Genomic DNA, 19,777 nt, shown 5'->3' with positions numbered 1-19,777 from the left:
CTTTCAAATCAGAAGCACATGGATTGAATATATACAAGATAATGTTAAGTGTCTCTTATCATAAACAGTTTCACTTCCTCAGCTGCTTTGATGTGAAGAGGGGATATTTTTTTTTCCCATCCATTTTATATTTGAATAATGAATTCATTGCTTAGCGGTCCCAGATCTATTGACTATTCATGATGTAGACACAGATTTTCCCCTGAGTGCTGTATTTGGACTTGCGTCAGATCCCTGTGGGCCTGTTGGATTCAGTGTCACGTTCACCCCCCCCTCAAATGGTACGACCCACCTCTTCAGAGGGTTCTACTGTCTGAAAGTGTCTCGTCGTTGGCAGGTACCACACGGCAGCCCAGAGAGGGGGAGGTTCCCGGAGTGGACTACAATTTCATCAGCGTGGGGGAGTTCCGTGAACTGGAGGAAAGCGGCCTGCTGCTGGAGAGTGGCACCTACGATGGTAGGTCTTCAAACACTCAATGCACTCATAGTCACTTCATAATCTTGTGCCTCCTTCAGCAATTGGCACTTTACGTTGTACTTTTTAGAGTTTTATTTGTTGGACCCTTTTTACAATTCGATTAGATTTGTTCTCTAATGGTGTAAACGAGGCGTCCAGTTTGTTTGCCAGGACCATCCGTCTTCTGCTTTATCCTGATTTAGGTGTAGTGCTGAAGCCTTTCAACAGTCAACACAGCAAACACTATACAGAGAGACAGTCATCGCCGAATTCGTGTTCCCAGTGTCCTATTCTGACTGACCATTTATCCAACATGGATGTCTTTAACATGTGAGTAGAAACTGCGGGAAATGCATTCAGTTTAATGCATTCTTTACAGAAAGATAGAGTTTGAGCTGTTATGAATAAATGACTGAAAAATCTGTCATTTCAAATACGTATCTCTTGAATCAGTTCTGTCATATTGCATCAAAGGCTGCATATTTAAAATGTTGATAAATCAAACATTTCAGTCTCTGAAAACTCAAAGGCCAGCATACACCCATAGGGGCAATAATGCATGCAACTGTATTTGCTGTATTACGAGCTCTGGACCTGAAAATGACAACTGTGTCGGTGTGAAACCAGCAGAGACACTTGCCGTGCGTTTTGCGCCGGGCCAACAGCCATTAGTTATCTCTACAGCTCATTGTTTCAGTCCACCCTGGAAACAAAGCTGATTAAATTTACTTCTCCTGTGGATTTGCTGAGCGGTGCACCTTCAGTTCATCAGGTGAAGTCGACACATTGCCCGTGTCGTCAAATTGTCATCGTAAATGTGACAGAGCCGACGGTAATCTCTCCCCAGACGATTTAGTTGCTCAAAAGGACTTCACCCCCGGTCTCCGACACACCGAGTTAGAAACGTGTTGGCTTTGTAAAAGCTTTCTCATCTGCTCCGTGTCCCACGTGAAGCCCTGGGAGACCGGCCCTTCAACCCTGAGCCCATGAACCAGTCATTAGGATGAATAATGGAGCCGCTCCGTCCTTCCCTGCTTCATGTAACACTACCGCATGTGTGCTGGAGGCACACATCCAGAAGCCCTCGGAATGTTAATTATTAACGCGCAGCGTTTTGACCTCTCAGTCTCCACAAATAAACAGTTCGATAAACTTTTCACACGCGAGCACAGACGGGCAGACAGAGACACAGACTTGCAGGGAATCAGGTCGAGAGAGGCGGTGATGCTGACCATTATTCCCATGGTTAGTTAGTCATTGAATGAGGATCACTTAATACTTTTTTTGTGAAGATGTCAACAGCGTAGTGGTATCACAGTGAGAGTGCTCTGTTCTGATTGCAGACTGGAGCCTTTCTGTAAGGAAATTGCAGGAGTTTTCACAAGGTTCTGCAGCTTCTTCCTGTGTGCCAGGTTAATTGGATGCTCTGAATGTCTCGTTGGTTTGACTGTGCGAGTGCAGGATTGCCCATTTCTTTACCCAGTGTTGTACTAGCGACCTCTCCGGGGCTCGCTCTGCTGCGTTCAGCCATGATTCCTGCATCTCATCTTGACTTACACTTGGATAACGCTTGTATAGAAGATGAATAAAGAGATGTAGTGTTATGTGGGCACTGGTGGCCTTGGTGTTAGGTAAGCGAGTTGTCGCCGCTGCCAAGGCCACCATGGGTCCCTGAACAAGGCTCTTAATCCTCGACTGCTCCCCGGGCATTGTGCTGCAACAACCCATGTGCACGTAACCAGCCACTGGAGGGGCGCGTTTACGTTCTGGTGCTGATCCGAAAGCCTGGATGAATGGTTGCATGAAGGAGGGCATCCAGCATAATGTACCGAATCAAACATACTGTGTAATTTGCTGTTGTGATCCTGGAAAAGAGCAGCCAGATTCCAATCACACACACAAGAAAGCATGAGAATAGGTTTCACACTGTTTATGGCTTTTGGTGTTTTTATTGGAGACACGCTATTTTGCTGCAGCAATAGTATCTTTCTTGTGGGACAAACTAAAACAAAGTTAACTGAACTGAACTTTAAGTGTCAAGGGCTCCGGGAAAACCACACTCCACTCCAACCTACTTTTTCATTTCAGTCAGTCATTATTTATCTCTCTTTCCCTCTTGTGGCATGACTAACTTCTTTTAGTGCTCTCTCTCTCTCTCTCTCTCTCTGTCTATCTCTCTCTCTCTCTTCTCTCTGTCTGTCTATCTGTCTGAATAAGGCCTCACTATATATTCGCTTGATTGAATGGAAACGTCGACCTGGGCAGCCATGTTCTCGACTGTGTCTAATCCTCCAGACCTGGGAAGAACGGGGAGCTTGATGCAGCCGCGGTTAATCTGTAACCAAGAGTGACGCTCGCTTCCCGCCGCTCCGCCGCTGGAACCAATATCTGAGACAATGAGCGTTTTGCAGGCTTGCTTGTCATATCGCCGAGCAATAATGGAAAGTTATTTCAGAAGGCCAATATTATGATGAATATACTTAGCCAAGCATAAAAAGAGGGGAAGTGCGTGTTTAGGAGGCCCCTCTTCCGCATTAATTAATTACATTTTCAATTGTCATGCTCTCTGTGTTCCGAGGAAAAGTTTATTCGGCTGTTGGTTGAGCGGTCGGACAAGTTTGAACTACCCGGAACCGCATAGATTAGTATGGAAATGTTTTGTTTTTTTCGATCAATGGAAGAAGAAGCGGGGAGTGTGTGAGCATGTTGAAGTTCTCAAGAATTTGATTTGCGTGCGCGCAACAGTGTGTCCATGTATGTGAATTAGGGCATATCCAATTTTCTGGCCCCTCGCTGTGGGTGTTGCAGAAAAAGCCAAGAGGCATGAATCATTCATGGTGGAGACAGGAAGCCGAAGTGGACGAGCAGAAGTCCTGGAATGCAGGTGTTGAACCCCGGAGTCCGCTTCGATGGCAGGAAAACACAACTTCATCGATATTATTCCCTGATTTATGCTAACATTTATCATCCCTCAGACTCTCGTTACACTGTGAGTAATGATTAATTTCAGCAGACGACTTACCTTGGTGGCATGCAGGGAGCCGGAAACACGCACGTTCTCGTCAAAGATTACCTGTGACAGGACTGCCTTGGGAAACATTTTCTTGATTGCGCGTCGGGGGTTTAACGTAGACTCGTGAGTCAGTGCAACAACAAAAAAAAATGTCTGAAGCTATAAAACAGTGCTGAATGACACACCAGAGATGAAGCGTAAAAGCAGAGCACAAGAGAGAGTAAAAAGGAAAGAAAACGAGACTTACAAACAAGGCCACACTTTTGCTGCCAACTTATGTCTCATATTTCATTGATTGTTTCCAGCTCAGCAAAAAGTCCACCAGAGTGCAATTTGACAAGAGCTGAAAATGATGAAATCCTCTTTGTGCATTTCAATCCCTTGACAGATGTAGACTTACTGTAAAATAAATGTTGAGTCACTTTGCAATAATTTTGAAACCGTCTTCTTTTTTTCTTTGGCTTTGTTTGTAAAGTTTGCATTGCTCCGGATTTGATAAAAGGGCAAAGGGCAGGAATTCACAGAGGGCGGACGGCGGAAAGGTGTTGTGTTGGCATCTCCCGCCCTCTCCGAGGAGAACTCGAAAGATTAAGAAATACCCCGGCTCCGCTACTACAACGCTGATAGCAACAGATGTGGATTAGTGTTGCTGCTGCGCATGGCCAAATTAAAGAAGTACTGAACTGAGGAGGAAGGAGAGGTGTGGAAGGAGGAAAGGATAGAATCCGGAAAAGAAAGACAGGATAAAGCAGTGAGTGGAGGGGAAAGAAAGGTGGCTATTATGTAAAGGTTTAGAAAGGGACAGATGTGGGAAGGAAAATGCTATAAAGGAAGAAGAGAGGAAAGGAGCGAGTGTAGAGGGAAGGGAAAAGGACAGGGAGAGGAATTAGGAATTTAAAAGAAAAAGCAATGGAAGCAGAGATCGAAAGGAAGGAATTAAGGATAATATAGAGCAGGAATTAATTCTAAGGTTTGATCTACATTGGGTGTCGCAGCACATGCTGAGGGAATGAACATCATGAAGAAAAGGAGTTCATTCATGAGAGGCAGGTCACCGGAGGTTGCTAAACCAGACACGCATGCACGTACACACGCACGTACACGCGTACAAGGACAGAGAGCAGAGGAACGCAGGCTGGACAAGGTTGCCTTGTGAATGTGAGCATTCATGCCAAGCAGGGTCTGAGTCCGGTGCCAAGGCTGGAGCAGGAGATGCTCCACCCGCCCGGGGCTCTGGCAGTCGGCGACGGGGTCTGAGCAGGCCGGGCGCTCCCCACGAGAGCCGAGGCCCATCCTCACTGATTAATGAGGATCTGACCGGCTCAAACAGGCGGAGGAATAAACAGCATGAGGCTGGAGAAAGAGGGAAGGGATCTGGTTAAGGATTTGTTGATGACCGAACTGAAGGAATGAGCCCCTCGAGTTGTATCATGTTTCCTTTTTGTGATGGAAAAACGTCACAGCAGAAGTTATTGGCAGGCATTCCTCGTCGGAGAACTTTTACACCCGCGGCTTTTAATGAGAGTTTTCTTCACGGACAAGCGGGGACTCAGAGAGGTTAGGTTTCCTTTCTTCAGACTCTCACACGTTGGAGATGAGATCTGCTGGCAGCTGCAGGCTGAAACAGATGGCATGAGATCTACACATCACCATATATACACATTCTTTCCCACCAATAAGCCACTAATGGTGCATGTTTCAGTTCGACGGTCTCTCTGGGCTGAAGTTCAGACCGATCGCGTCTCACTGGCAGCCGTACACGTGGAGCAGGAGTGAATGTTGTTCACTGGCAGTGCCAAGTAAGTGTTAATCCACTGTTAAAATGAAAATGCCGTCAGTGTGTACAGTACACCGTCCACCCACCAAACACAAGCCTAAACATCATGGCATGAGGCTGGAATTATTGCTTTGAAAACAAAGGCTTTGCTGGTTCCACCTCTGGTATACAATGAAGAAGAGACGGCAGATGTTCATGACTTTTTTAATCAAGTCAGATATTTGACTGGCTTTTAAATGCTGTTTTTGATGCATGTCTCCTGCTTGTTGTGATGCGATCCTCATAAGATCAGTTCCATTTCCCAAACTGTTGTTGTTGAGGCTGAATTTTTGGCTGTGTGGGTGATTCAAATATGTTAAATCCCGAGGTCAGAATTATGATGTGTCTTCAGGGAAAAACTTCTCCATCCATCTCTCCAGAACTTCCATCTTTAATACTTGCGGTATTTTAAGTTTTAGGGTCACCAAGCTTGGAGCTCTTTCAATCGTGAACAGTGGGTGAAGGTCAGGATGTTGCCTAAGCAGGTCACAAGGTCGTCATATGGCTAACATAAAGAAAATATGCAGTCCAGTCCAGTCACCCACACACACATATATTCAGTTATTAACCTATATTTGGATTGTAGGAGGAAGCCGGAGTACCTTGAGAAAACCCACACAGGCACACGTGAATTAAACCGACTGCATGGAAACGTCCCTGTCTCAAGTCAACTTCACTTACAGTGTCCCGACAGAACGCCACCCTGCCCCCCGAAGAAATAATCTCACAATTACAACACATAACACATCATGAATATGTGAAAACTGGACAGAAAATTTACTTCTTTTTCCAGGACTTGCTTTTCGCTCACTTAAAGGAATGCATGGCTATGTGTGAACAGTAGTCAGTCGTTAATCTACATTCTGCCTGTACAAAATTACCACAAAGCCCAGGCGCAAATGTTTAACAGATTTGAGGCTGTGAGACTGGTGGTCTGTCTGCACCTCAGACTGAGAGGTCAAAGGTCAACACCCTCCACTAACAGTAGTGCAATGGATTTATAACGGAAAATAAAGGACTTTCACGCACACTATTAAATATGCCTCCAGAATCATTAGTCGTAATAATAAACATGACAAATGGAACGTCTCAAAAAATGAGAATGAATGCAACGTCTGCACTCTCTTACTGTTATAAATGTTCTGGCCATGTCGCTTATGTCTCTTGCATGTCAAATACTGTTTAATCAGCTCTTTTTTCAACTCATTCTATTATCTTATGTTTATTATCCGTCTATCAGGATCAGAAATGTCCACCTGTTAGATCTTGCTCTGTTCTGCTGCCCGAATTATTTATTCATTTATTTATTGGAGTTTCCGCTTATTAAATTTAATTAGTAATTGCTTGAACTGGTTGGAAGCTTTTGATGTGGTGAAATATAAAGATGTGCCATTATCACATCAAAGAAGGACAAGTCTTTGTTTGGAATATTTATAAGTTTAATCCATTATTCAGTCAATCTAACAGCCTGTATAGGTTCTTTAGCGCACATTCATTCAATTCAGAGTGCTTCAAAGTGGCGTGATTGAACGATGAAAGAAAAAAAGCCCATTAAGGTTAGGAATTTCAAAGTACCAGTGGAGTTCAATGGGTAACAACCTTTCAGTCCATTAGACTGGGTAGTCATAATCTGAAGAAGCCATCTGGAGACGGAGTTTAATATCTTCCAAGACAATTTACCTCGTCTATGACCTGATTCATTTTTTTTTTGAAGTGGCTCCTACCTGGACTGCATGGACATCAGAGAAACCAGAGATAAATTTAGCTTTTTGCCGATATACGAGTCATTACGATGCCCCACGGGATTTCCCAGCATGCCTTCCATTCATAGACGAGGTTCTCTTGTAGCAAAAGCACTCACTCGGCGCATGATTTTTAAAAATTCTACCGCTATCAAACCAATAAGTCAGCTGTCGTCGATAAACTTCACATAAATGTCTCTCTTATTCCGTCTTGTGGACGCTAGAAACGAGGTGTGTCTTTGTGCAATTTCCAGGGATTGTGCTGTGAAAATAAGCATATTACTAATTGAACCCCATTTGCATTCTCCCATTTATCTGCTTATTAATTACATGAAGCTCTTAATGGCCCTGATATTAATGGATGGTAAATTAAAACACGGGGAAATGTAATTGCTTCTATCAGTTTCTATGTATTCCTAAACATGACTATCAGTAATTTGTGCTTGTGTATTTTTTTTAACAGGATTCTTATATCTAATAGAATTAGTGTCCAGCTGTCTTAACAAGTTGTCACTTATTTCCATTATGTTGTGGGTTTTGTATTTACGTCCTGCGTCTTGTCTCATTAGCTAAGAAAAGTATAATTGGAACTGATTTGGGCTTGAATTAGGGTAATTAAATCAAAGAGAGAAAAATGGTCTTCAGTCTTCCTGCCAGTCAAAAAGGCTCCTTCTCTCTTTCTCCTCGTCTCCCATTCCCAGCAGACCCCTTTGTCACAGTATCACTTCGCTCCCCGATGCGCCATTTAACTGTTACAACACAGTGTTGAGCTCCTCAGACGCAGCTCCGGCTCAACCACCCTGCGATCCCACACAAACGCCAGAGGACCATGGCTTCATAAAGACAGACAACAGCCAAGGAATCAATTTGTACCACATCGTTCCAACTATTTTCTCACCTCTCGTGTTTTTCATTTTCCACTTCGCCTTTATTCTCCTGCATGGAGAGGGGAAGGTGATGTGCAGTAAAAGTGGGTCACTCCCCTCCTGTGGTTGAGAAAAGACAAAAAGACTCGCTCGCCGGAGTGAGATTGTTTGCTGCCTCAGGCATCAACATGACAGCAGAGGCAAACTGATAGACTTAAAGAGGCAATCAAGTTCCTGAAAACCTGCCTTGGTGTAAATGCTGTAGTCACAGTTCCCTGCGACTGTGATACAGCGGTGCAAGATTTTGGCTTTAATTTGAAGATGTATTTAATGACATGTAAAGACATTTTTTTTTTTCCAAAAAGCAAATTAAACAGGTTGCATAATCTTTTAAGCCTGTATGAAAACTTGGTGCAATGTTATTGCCATACATGTCTGTATTTGTAAAACGAGTGCAAGACAGCGTTATGCACCTCACTAAGCAGAATCCAGGTTCATATATGTACGTGTAGTTTGTGTAGATACCATTGCTCTGTTATGGGGGTGAAGGTGGAAATTAGTCGCGGCTATAAACTGGCATGTATGTCTTCATTAATATGCAAATTTAATTTCTTGTATAAAGAAATCAAAAGACATCTTAATCTAGGCTGCAAGGGATCATGCCTTTGTTTATAACTTCTTGCTAGATGCTCCTGATCAGATTTATGGGAAAATGAGTCAGTTTTGATGGTAATGACAGGACCCAGCGGGCAGATGAACAAACCTTCAAGACAACACAACTCTCATTAAATTATATTGTTTTATTTAACTTTTTTTTTTTATCGCAACTCTCATCTTGATTACCAGAGTTTAAAGTGCTTCACAGATAACTGAGGAGGATTTAATGGATCAAGGTAAGTCAGGATTACTATTAGAATGAAGTGTAATAATTCTAGTTATTAAAAATGTAAAAAAAAAAAAAACAGATGGAAGAAAAGATCATATTGACAAAGGAAAGGTAAAAACTAGGTGAGACATAATTGAATTGAAAATAACAGTGAAGTTTTTTTTGGTTTCAATATTTGCAACTTTTCTGTTTGTTTTTCTTTAAAAGACAAACTGAGGCACATTTAAGCATTTATTTTGAAAGTTTCAAGATTTTTGGCCACAATATGTTCCAGCATCTTGGAGGGTAAAAGCTTTGGGACCATGTTTTGGGTACTGTGAGCAGATTCATGTTGGGTCAAATATTTATGAATGAGACCATGAATTTCTGTAAATACCAACAAATCGCTCCCTCTCTCTCTTCTCTCTTTCATTTTTAAATCGGTAAAAAAAAAAAGTGTTAGAAAACAACTATATGAGCTTCTAAGTTGAAATCAGACTTCCACCGGTGGTTTTCCCAGATGTGATTTGTGGTCTTTGAAGACTTGTAAACATGATACGCCAACATCTTCTCTCAGGCGATGTGAATCCTTCCTGATCTGGTGTCAACAATGAGCTTTTGTGTTGTTGTTTTTTGTGTTCCTATACAAAACCATGAGAGACTGGTAATTCTTTCCAACAATTCCTTTCTCTGAGTGTGGCTTTGTGGATTACACTAATCATGCTCAAAGAACTGTATTTCACTAAAAATCTTGGTTTTCCAGAAATGTCTCTGCAGATTAAATATTACCGAACAAGGGTTTACTGAGTTTTTGTGAAGAACCATGTGGTAATCAGTTTAATCATGAAGCCAGTACATATTGAATCAGGCACTCTAAAAAAAAAAAAATCTGTGTTTTCTGCCTTCTTCACAGGCAACTACTACGGGACCCCGAAGCCCCCTGCAGAGCCCAGCCCCGTCCAGCCGGACCTGGTGGACCAGGTTTTGTTCGATGAGGAATTTGACTCTGAGGTGCAACGAAAACGCACCACCTCAGTCAGTAAAATGGACAGAAAAGACAGCGCTGCGCCCGAGGAGGAGGAGGAAGAGGAGCGGCCTCCGATGGTCAACGGCCTGGCAGGTGAGGCGAGACGCCCCCCTGTTTTCGCAGCTCAGAGCTGTTTTTAACTGCTCCCTACTTCTTTTCCCCAATTTCTGCTCCTGCGTTTGTTTTCTTTTCCTTGATGTTTTTTTCCCCAGAGCAGTTCATTATATTATTCTCAGAATGCAAAGCAGCGGGACCTTTTTTTTTTTCATTCCTCCTTATCACTCCTGTCTCCAAACAAACATCCTCAGGATTAGCTGTTCAGCATGCAAGGTCAGCGCTAAATCGCAGCCCTGCAAAGTCAAGCCATAACGAAGCCAGGCCTGAGATCAATAGAAGCAATCCTTCAGTGGGAGCGATACACTTTGTCCTTGTTTGATTCCTGCACACGAATCTCTCGGAGGGAGAAACAGCTGATACTGAATGGCCCTCGTTTCTAAAAGTAATTAGGCGTCTCAGACGACTGCGTCATTATGAAACGCTATAAAATAACTCGGAATTATGTGCCAACATGTCATCTAATAAGTATTTCAGATAAAGAAAATGTCATTTGCGGCGCAATTTACCTATTTTAGACTGAACTAGCTGAAGTGAGTGGCAGCTTGTGGCTGCTGCAGCTGCTCCAGCTGGTGCAGGCTCGTTCTGTCGCTCCTTCGGCGACAGACGTCAGTAACTCAACCTGGACTGGTGTGGGATTGCAATGCAAGTTTAATCGGACTCTGCACAAGAAATGTATGGCATGTGGAAATAGTTCCGTCACGTTAATTCTTACATGGGCAAAATAGCCCATTTATGAGCGTGATCGGTGTTTAATATCAGCTTCCTTCAGTGTCAAACTGAGTGTCTTGACTGACAGCTGCAGTTTGTCTTCAATTTAGATCATTTCCCAACTTTGTTTCAGTAAAAAATGCCAGTTACAACAAGGTGCATCTGAACTGCAGAAGCACATTAGAACCGTGGTCCAAATGGTTCAGCGCACTGCAAAAAAAAAAAAAAAAAAAAAATCAAAAGCTTCAACGCAAATGACAAAGCGACAGCATGAATACAAGACTGAGCAGTGGGGCTGTTTAAGGGGAACCGCGATGCTGAGAGATTGTTTCTTCTGGCGTGTGACAGAATGTTTTGACGGGAAAGTTTAGCGAGAAGTTTGAGAAGTGAATGAGATAAATGTGCAATGCGTCATCCTGTGCTTCATCAATAATGTTCCTGAGTGTGTTCTCGTTGAACTCCGTGCCGCAACATTTCATCGGTCCATCAGGAAAAGCAATTCTTCAGCTAGTGCATTGTCTTGACCCTTTTAGACCAGTATAGCTGTACTTGTTTGTGCCATCAAAGCTTTTCTAAATTAGATGATCTGTACTGGAACAGTTGGAGGTGAAAGACCTTGTTTAGGGATGAACTGCAGCAACCTGTCTGCAGTGTCATTAGACTGCTTTGAATCAACTTTCCATCTAAAAGTAAACAAGGAAAACGTTGGCAGACAGAGACACTATCTCCGAATGGCATTGGGGGAACCGAGCCAAGAGGAAAAAAAAACACGAAGATGAATGTCGATCTAAATTGCGGAGGTCGTGACTTGTCTCAGTGCAAAGTCAGTTTATCGTACTTCCATCAGATGGTGTGGAAATCTAAAGTGGTGAGGCGATCCACCAGGAGGAATGGCATCGCACACATTTCTTTGCCTTGTTTGCCTTATTTTCATGCCTTTTATAGCATTCTCCTGTATTTATTAGACAGCACTTACATCCCCACATTTGAAATAATTTAGTATGCATTTGCCTACAAGCACAGAAAGTAGCTGTAACCAAGAAATAGTGTCTGCATATAATGATTTATATGGGCTTTATTAGTGCAGAAATCTCTCTTTCCATCAAAACAAAAAGGGACACTTTTACCCGAAAAGGCTTTTTGACTTCTTCCAGTCAACAGCTGTCACTTTCCGTTGTCACCGTTCAATTACTGCCGCTAAATCGCTGTGTGCATTCACCGCCGTGATGAAGCCGTGTCACAAAAACGCCACATGAAAACCTGCAGATAAGAGCCTCGTGCAGACAGGAAGACACACACGCATTAAGATTAGGCAAACAAACACACACACACAAATGCATACACAGTGCAGCAGTGTGATACTAATAGAGCTGCGATGCGGCGCTCGCGGCTGGGCTGAAGCATTGGTCAGCTCTGCCCTTGCCTGGGAGGCAGTTCCCAGTACATTGCTCCTGACATGCAAATCCTATGGCAATTGCTGCGCTTCCGTCCTCTTTCTGTGTACTCTCCCCGTCTCCCTCGCTCTCTCACTACCCCTTTGCTCTCGTTTGGATGTAACCGTCCAGCCAGTACACAGAGGAAGAGCAGCTCGAGCAGCAGCAGCGGCGGCGGCGGCGGCAGCAGCAGCAGCAGCTGGGAGAAATGCAAGGAGCCCAGAGGAGCTCCAATGGCGCCACATTCTCACCTCCTGTCTCCTTCTCCTTCTACCATCTCCCTTACCCCTACACCCAACCTATCCCTATTTCCGTCTCCATGCCCTTATCCCTCTCCCCATGCCGGGCCACAGAGCACAAGGACAAGGCAGAGTGGAGGAAGACGGTGCCCAGCTACACCCAGTCGGCCGGGGCCATGGACCTGCGAGTGTGGAACACACCGGATGAAAGTCAGGAGCCCCTGCCTAAAAACTGGGAGATGGCCTACACAGAAACCGGCATGGTCTACTTCATTGAGTAAGTAGCCTTTTTCCTGCTACTTGTCTGCCGTTATTTTAGTCACATTACACTCCCATTACATCAGCATTGTGCTAATCTCTCTCCCGGTTACTCACAGTTTGTCCTCCATGTTTTTTCCCCCCACCGCCACGGTAAGCCAAATGTGTTGAGAGTTCTGGCAGCGTCTCCCCCCTGCTTCCCGTCCAGCACCGCATTCCTCAGCACTGTAAGAAGCCAGGTGCTGGACATGGAGAGTATGTGTAGGCTCAGCCATGACAGTTGTGTTGTTGTCAATTATTATTTTTTCCCCTCTTTTATTTCCTCCTCTTGTTTGATGTCGGGCTTGTTGGCCGGTGCTAAAAGCAGCAGGCCCACATTGTTTACCTGGCCTGTTAGAGTGGCAAGCAGTCAATGCCGAGCTGCTGAGGGAGCCGGGTTCTGCAGCGTGCAGCTAAATCAATAGCACATTCTGCCTGTAAGAGAAACAACAGGCTAAATGGAGCTCGCCACCCCCTGACCTGCTCTTTATGATCTCTGCAACTGCTCATTGTTTTCTCTTTGTACTCCTTCAGTGTGTCCCGTCCTCTCATTTTGTCTCCTTTCCCCTGCCTCGCATATCCAAGTGTCCCCTCAGCTTTGTTAAATGTTAGTAAAACTGTCTTTAATAAGCCGTTTTATCCCTGAGGTTTACGTGGAAGGCGCCGTCTTGTTTTCACGGTGCAGTTGAAGCGGCGCCCCTGTGCTAACGCACAAAGTGGAACTTTTTGTATGAAATAAAAACAGAAATGTCTTCTGTGCCTAAAGCCTTGTCTCATTTTTATATTTCAGTCACAACAGCAAGACCACTACTTGGCTGGACCCCCGTCTTGCCAAGAAAGCCAAACCCCCAGAGAAATGCGAGGAAGGAGGTGAGACACTCTCCGCGGAGAGCTGTGTGCTTGTGACATTTGGACTGACACTTGCATCCTTCACTTTCACGCACATAACCTCCTTTCTACTAGCGTTCCCCCCCCCCCCCCCCCCCCCCCCTCTCCAACTCCCTGCTGTAAGGAGCAGTGCGTGCACGTGCCGCCTCTCTGAAGGGGGCGCTGGCAAACAGACGGCGATTGAACAGCTGAGCGGCGCCGGTCACAGTCATGCCTGTGACACAGCACAACCCCCCCACCCCACCCCTTCCCCCCAGACTCCGGTCTGCCCCTCTCCTCCTAATGGCTTTGTGGACACATGCGGAGCGCTCATCAGAGCAGCATCGCTCAAAAGACAATTTTCTGTGGCCCCTCTTGCGTAAAGATCTCCTCTGCGCCGCATGTGTTTGTCACACAGCAGAAAAAAACTCAAGATGTTGCTCACACACACTCATCCCACTGGATAAAAAAAGCCCCCTGTTATTTATTTATTTTTTTTTTCCCTGGGAAGATGCATAACGACTCGCAGCAATTCCTCCTTTGGTGTGTATCAGCTCCTAAACACACAGAGGCAAATAAAGGCGGGCCTCCTGTTCTGCGGGTGTAGCTGAGCACGCAGCGAAGCTGCCAGTCAAAGCACCACACCTCATTGCGTGTCTCCAATTGTCCGTGCAGCGCCGCAGCAGTATCTTAAGTGATTTTTTTGTCTGCTTTTTGCCGTGTTTCCTCCCTCCAGAGTTGCCCTACGGCTGGGAGAAGATCGAGGACCCCCAGTACGGCACCTACTACGTGGAGTGAGTAAACTTTTTCCAGAAGGCTGCAGCTGGGATTTGTGGTTAGACGTTGCTGAAGAGACGATCCGAAAGCTTCAACCTCGAGTCACTAAATATCTTTTTTTAAATGACTTATTTTTGGTTAAATATTCACATGTTCAGTTCAGCTGAATCCCAAAACGACCGGAATATTAAATGTGGCCCCGGTTCTCAGGGGGCCTCTCTGGCTTGTATATTCTGCTTTTGTCCCCACAGTAGTTTCCCACAGTCCTGCAGAAAGCAATTATGTGAGTGGAGCATCGGCAGTGGGTTACATGTGAAAGGGAAAAATACAGTGAAGACCACAGACAATGAATGTTTAGGGGTCCCCGAGGGGAAAAACAAGGGTGAGATTCCTCTCTGATCAAGAGTGTAAACAAGAGCACAATGTGTCATTTTAGTCCCATTAATGTGGACAAAGACTGAGAGACCTGGAGGCAGGGGAGGGTGGGGGGAATCAGCGCCCCTGTTTATGCAAGAGGGTCATTGAGAGGCTGCTTCTCTTCAATTCTCTTTCATTTTTTTTTTTTTTTCTACTGGACTAAATTTTTTGTTGAGAATGAATGACCGAAGATGACGAGGTGACACAAAGTCTCATTATTTGCACAGAATTTGAGGTGTAGCAATCAAGGGGAGAAAGTGAGACGGCGCGAAAGAGGAAATGAAAGAGTGGAAATGAAAGAATGGGGAATGTTTATCTCTTCCGACTTAATGGGGAGGGTATCTCTGTGCATGAGTCATACGCAGCCAGAGTGCAGAGTGCTTTTTGTTAAATGCACACACACACACACACACACACACTCACACTCACATGCACTCATACACACATATATACATCAGTGTCTGGGTGTGTGGCTGATTCACCGTGCAGCATCAATGCGTTTTGTCTTTCCAAGGTGCTGCCATGGCCGGGATTAACAACCGTTAAAGCTCATTATGCAGATGAGCTGACTCTCTCTGCTACCACCAAACCATGTAGGGACATTTTTCTGGGGTAGCAGGAAATGTTTCAGCACACAGGTGTGACATTGACTTTTTTTCCCCTTATTTGTGTTAAAAAAAAAACAAACAAAAAAACTATGTAATATCACATCAAACATAACAAATATTGTAAAACAAAGCCAAATGTAACATTTAAATATCCTAAAATTAATGTTTTTCTGTCCAGATGTAGTATTTTTAAATGTCAGCCATTTTCCAATAAGTAATTATTTATGAATAATATCTCAAACAATGATAATCTGCCTTTCATCCATCTGGAGGCGAGTGTGACTGAATACAGGTTTCAAACCGGCCATTTCATCGTCACAGGAGCGAAACACAAAGAGACTGACAATCACACACACTCACCTTCACACCGACATGCAGCTGAGAGTCACCAGTTTACCTCAAACACGTTTTTGGACAAATGACAGGAAACAACCCAGAGCCCAGAGTTGGATAAAGTAGCAAAAAAAAAATGAGATGCATGAAAAGATGGATTGATGAATATGTTGTTATAGTGTGACATTCATTGAAGTTTAAAAAGATTTTTCAATCAATGGAAAAATTGCTAATTTAATTAAGTAATTTCATCTAAAGAAGATATTTTCTCTAAATGGTCCAAATTCCTCCTGCTTGTTGTGAAGCTCTTCGTTAAAGTTATTGTTATTAAAGATTGTTCCAGTACTTGTTAAATTCAAGGATTCCTTTTTTTTTTTTTTCCACAGCACTATTCATTAGTTCATGGATGTTTTGATAAAGACATTTTTCTGTGTATTTAAGGCATTCAGCATATTGCATCAGTCTGTAATTGTGACTTACTTATAGGTCGAATCACGACTGAAGGACGACTGAAACAGGAAATACTTACTTTTTCTTGTGACTGTAAATACATCTGTAGCCTCAGTCAACATACAGGTACAATTTACTTGAAATCAGCATCCTTTTTCATTTTCTGTTTTCCATTTATACTTTTCTTCACACCACAAACAGAAATACAAGCCTTTTGTCTTGTTTTAGGTATTAAAATGATCTTGAAGTGAAATTTTGTCCTTGAAATATAACATGTTTGTCTCTCAGTGAATCATTTTTGGATATCGGATGACTTGTAACCCTTTCATTTGTATAAAAAAAAATATTTCTGTTCAAAGATTTTAGCAAATATTGAAATTAGTTTTTTTTATTTTAACACCAAACTCATTTGACAAACTCTACCTGCTAAAATGGTAAATAGTCACTTATGATGCACATATTTACTGCTTCAGCTGAGAGAGCTTCACACTGTTGATCACATTCACCCATTCATGCTCTCGCTCATACACCAGTGACAACAGTTGCCCCCATCATACTCGCCCGACACTCCTGACACAGACAGGTTTGGGTTTGTGGTTCAAAAACAGCTCTCAGCTTGTGTGGCACACCGTCCGCCTGACACAGATTCTGTCACACGCAGCCGTCGTAGTCAAATCACAGGTTTGCATGACAGGCAAAGAACAGAACCGACAGTGTGGGCAAAGCTCCGTCCTGTGAAGTCCATGTGGAGACCGCAGATGTGTAAAAAAGCACAAACATTAACTGGCAGCTTGCGTGCGATTAACTGACTCCGGGAGCTCAGTACAAAATGAAATATGATTGTGCAATGCCAGCATAAAGTTATGTTTCATTTTACAGTTCCTGGTCACTTCAGGGTTCTGTCTTCTCTGTGCAGCCACATCAACCAGAAGACCCAGTTTGAGAATCCAGTGCTGGAAGCGAAGAGGAAGATGAGTGCGGACACGCCCATCGCCGTACCGCAGCCAGCAGCCACGCCCTCAGGTGACCATCCCGAAAACCAAGCCTTCAGGAACAAACAGTAAACATGGAATAGAGAGAAATCTGAATGACACTGCAGCTCATCATTCTGTGGAGTTTTATCTCATCAAGAAGCTGCAGGGAACAAAGAGGGAAAAACTTTCAGATTAAGAGTTGGTAGCTGAAAAAAAAAAATGACCCCAAAATGCATGTTAATGCCAGGTGTGAACAGGCCCATAATTTTGTCTGTGGTTTATGAGCGAAAAAAGTAAAGAAACGTATATTAGTTGTAGTTTGTTGTTATAAATCAATGATGGATTTGAATGAAAGACATTTTGAATGTTTTCATGATGTATATCATGCAGCAAAACTTTGTTTACTTCCAAAACAATGTTGTCTATTAAGATAAGATGTGCTCCTGGGATTATTCTGGTGGTATTTTTCCTCAGCAGACGGCTCAGGCACGGGAGGAAAAATTCATCAGATCTAGAACACACTTCAAGGACGATCGAACCATTTCATTAGGGTGCATCAGGGTTCAAATGGCATTATTAAAAATAAATTGCAGAAACTTCCCAAATTACCTGGTTTAGTTCGAAGATTTGTCGAGTTAACTATGACCCATCATGAGTGCAGTCAGGATTATTTTCTGTAATTTTGCCTCTTTGTGAGATGATAAGAGGACTAAATGCCACATGATTTAATCTTCTCAGTAGTTCAGGTTTTTAAAGATAATCCATTCAAAGGAAAAAGCTCACATTGGTCCATTAAATGTGTGTGTGTGTGTGTGTGTGTGTGTGTGTGTGTGTGTGTGTGTGTGTGTGTGTTTTTTTTTTTTTTCTTTGATAGTTGATGTGTTCTCCGTTTGGTAAATCAGTCCTGAATGATATGTCTCAATTTTTAGAGATAGTTTTGCTTGTAAATATCAAGTCATTGCAACTTGAAGTGTAGTTTCGGCAATTTGTTGATGGTGGATGTTGCAACCAGGAACTGAGCTCAAGCCACCAACGCTTATTTTGAAAACATCTGAAATTTCATTCATCTCACTACCATCAAGTTGTATTTTGGATTATGATCAAAGGAGTGACCGTCCCACCAGACTGATCTCGGCTTTGTAGTTAGTACTAATTACTAAAATATTATCTTACTAGCTTTAAACAGCGTATTTACAGGCTTACAGAAGCACTGGCATTAATACACTCTCGTTAGGTGTTTTTTTGTTTTGGTTGGTGTATTACAGAGAAGGCATTCGCGTCCAACAATGCACTGCTGGGATTAATTAGCCATCCTGCATACCATCCATGAAATACCAACTTTTCATTTCAAAAGAATGTTTTCGTCAATATTAAACAGGAATGGTAGCAGTCAGTTTGTAGTTAAATTAGCAATTATGAGTTTCAACAACCTAGCTCACCAGCAGTTTTTTTCATCCCGTGCAGCTTGACAGTGTTATCAAGACGCGCGTTCCAGCTTTATCGTTTCACTTTTCGTTCAGCGGAGATAAAAACACTACATAGTAGTACATTAGCTGTGTTAGCTAAACACCGGGGCACTTTTTATCATCTCCTTCATGCTCAGATGTCTGTCTGGAAGATGCTCTAATAGGTGACAGGCTTCTGATAAACAGCCCATAGCCTCCGAAGCAACGAATATTCAATTTGAATAATGGAACAGTGCTTCACTGGGCGGCGGGATTCATTTTGACAAGTAGATATGAAATAGGGGAGGGCGCCGAGGTCTCTTTGGAAAAGCTTTTGCCCCAGTCATTCGCTGCAGTTGAAAGATCTCTTTAGAACACAGGACGGGGCTGAGAGTCGGCAGACAGCGAAGGAGAAGGAGGTGACTGAGTTGAAAGTGACTTATGATCATAAATTGCATCTCCGCTGGGTCGTCTGTTCATCATTTACCACCTGCGGCGGGCGCCGCCGCTTGACGGGGCTAATCACCGTCTTCTCGGTAAACGCAGAGGCCTCAGAAGCGGATTCCCCGTGTTGTTGTAAAATGAGTCGGAATTATTAAAAACGTTCCATGTGTGCATACAGAAAGCATGACCGCATTAGTATTCAGAGTGGCCTCTGTGTTTCAGACACCCTTTGGACAGAACTGTCTGCCTCACTCGGCTGCACGCAGAGCCCACACCTCCTGCAGTCTGCGGATGATATTGCCTCCGTGTATCCCGCCGCCTCCAGCCTTCCGCCGCGTCCCATGCGCCCATTCTTGCACCTTCCCACCCCTTGTTAATGAGAATTAATGGCCGGTGGTCTTGCGCGAGTGTGCGGACGTGCGTGAGGTGGCTTCTAAACACTGTTTTGACAAGGCTGGCCGGCCTGACCTCCCAGACAATGCCGCAGAGCACAGAAGCAGAGCGCAGCACTCTGGCTCGGCCGTAATTACAGCACTGACAATCCTGTCAGACATTTCATATAATCACTTCACCCCTGAGAAAACAGACTGTCCCTTTGTGGCCCACAGCTTAATCAAGACCATGTAAACATGGCTTTGGTGCGTCGCCGCCCCCTCCTCATCCCGCTCGCCATGCTTTCTTCACTATTCTGTCGGTGTTGTTTTTCATGGGGATCGTGCGGCGATCAGACAATGTTGACAATCTCTTGAAATAATTCGGTATGTTGAGGGGCCGACATCTGCCAAACCGCGTAATTATAACACATGGTCATGCTTTGGATTGCCGTGAGGAATACTGTGTTTTACACCTGCCTGCACAACAGTAATTTATGGTCTTGAAAAT

At 43.8% G+C, this 19,777-nt stretch overlaps 1 protein-coding gene across 4 annotated transcripts in view; it reads left to right on the top strand.

Moving 5' to 3' along the window:
* magi3a (membrane associated guanylate kinase, WW and PDZ domain containing 3a) overlaps positions 1-19,777 on the top strand; it is a 111,568-nt gene that overhangs the window by 72,490 nt on the left and 19,301 nt on the right. For all 4 annotated transcript variants that reach the window (XM_030119735.1, XM_030119736.1, XM_030119739.1 and 1 more), the window contains exons 3-8: positions 338-457; positions 9,673-9,879; positions 12,398-12,560; positions 13,371-13,450; positions 14,184-14,241; positions 16,949-17,055. In XM_030119735.1, the coding sequence (XP_029975595.1) occupies positions 338-457; positions 9,673-9,879; positions 12,398-12,560; positions 13,371-13,450; positions 14,184-14,241; positions 16,949-17,055 (735 nt within the window). The remainder of the gene's footprint in view (positions 1-337; positions 458-9,672; positions 9,880-12,397; positions 12,561-13,370; positions 13,451-14,183; positions 14,242-16,948; positions 17,056-19,777) is intronic.

Source organism: Salarias fasciatus, chromosome 20 (assembly GCF_902148845.1).
Source record: "Salarias fasciatus chromosome 20, fSalaFa1.1, whole genome shotgun sequence".
Taxonomy (NCBI): domain Eukaryota; kingdom Metazoa; phylum Chordata; class Actinopteri; order Blenniiformes; family Blenniidae; genus Salarias; species Salarias fasciatus.
The sequence above is the reverse complement of the archived record's forward strand: the minus strand, read 5'-3'. Positions and strand labels throughout refer to the sequence as shown.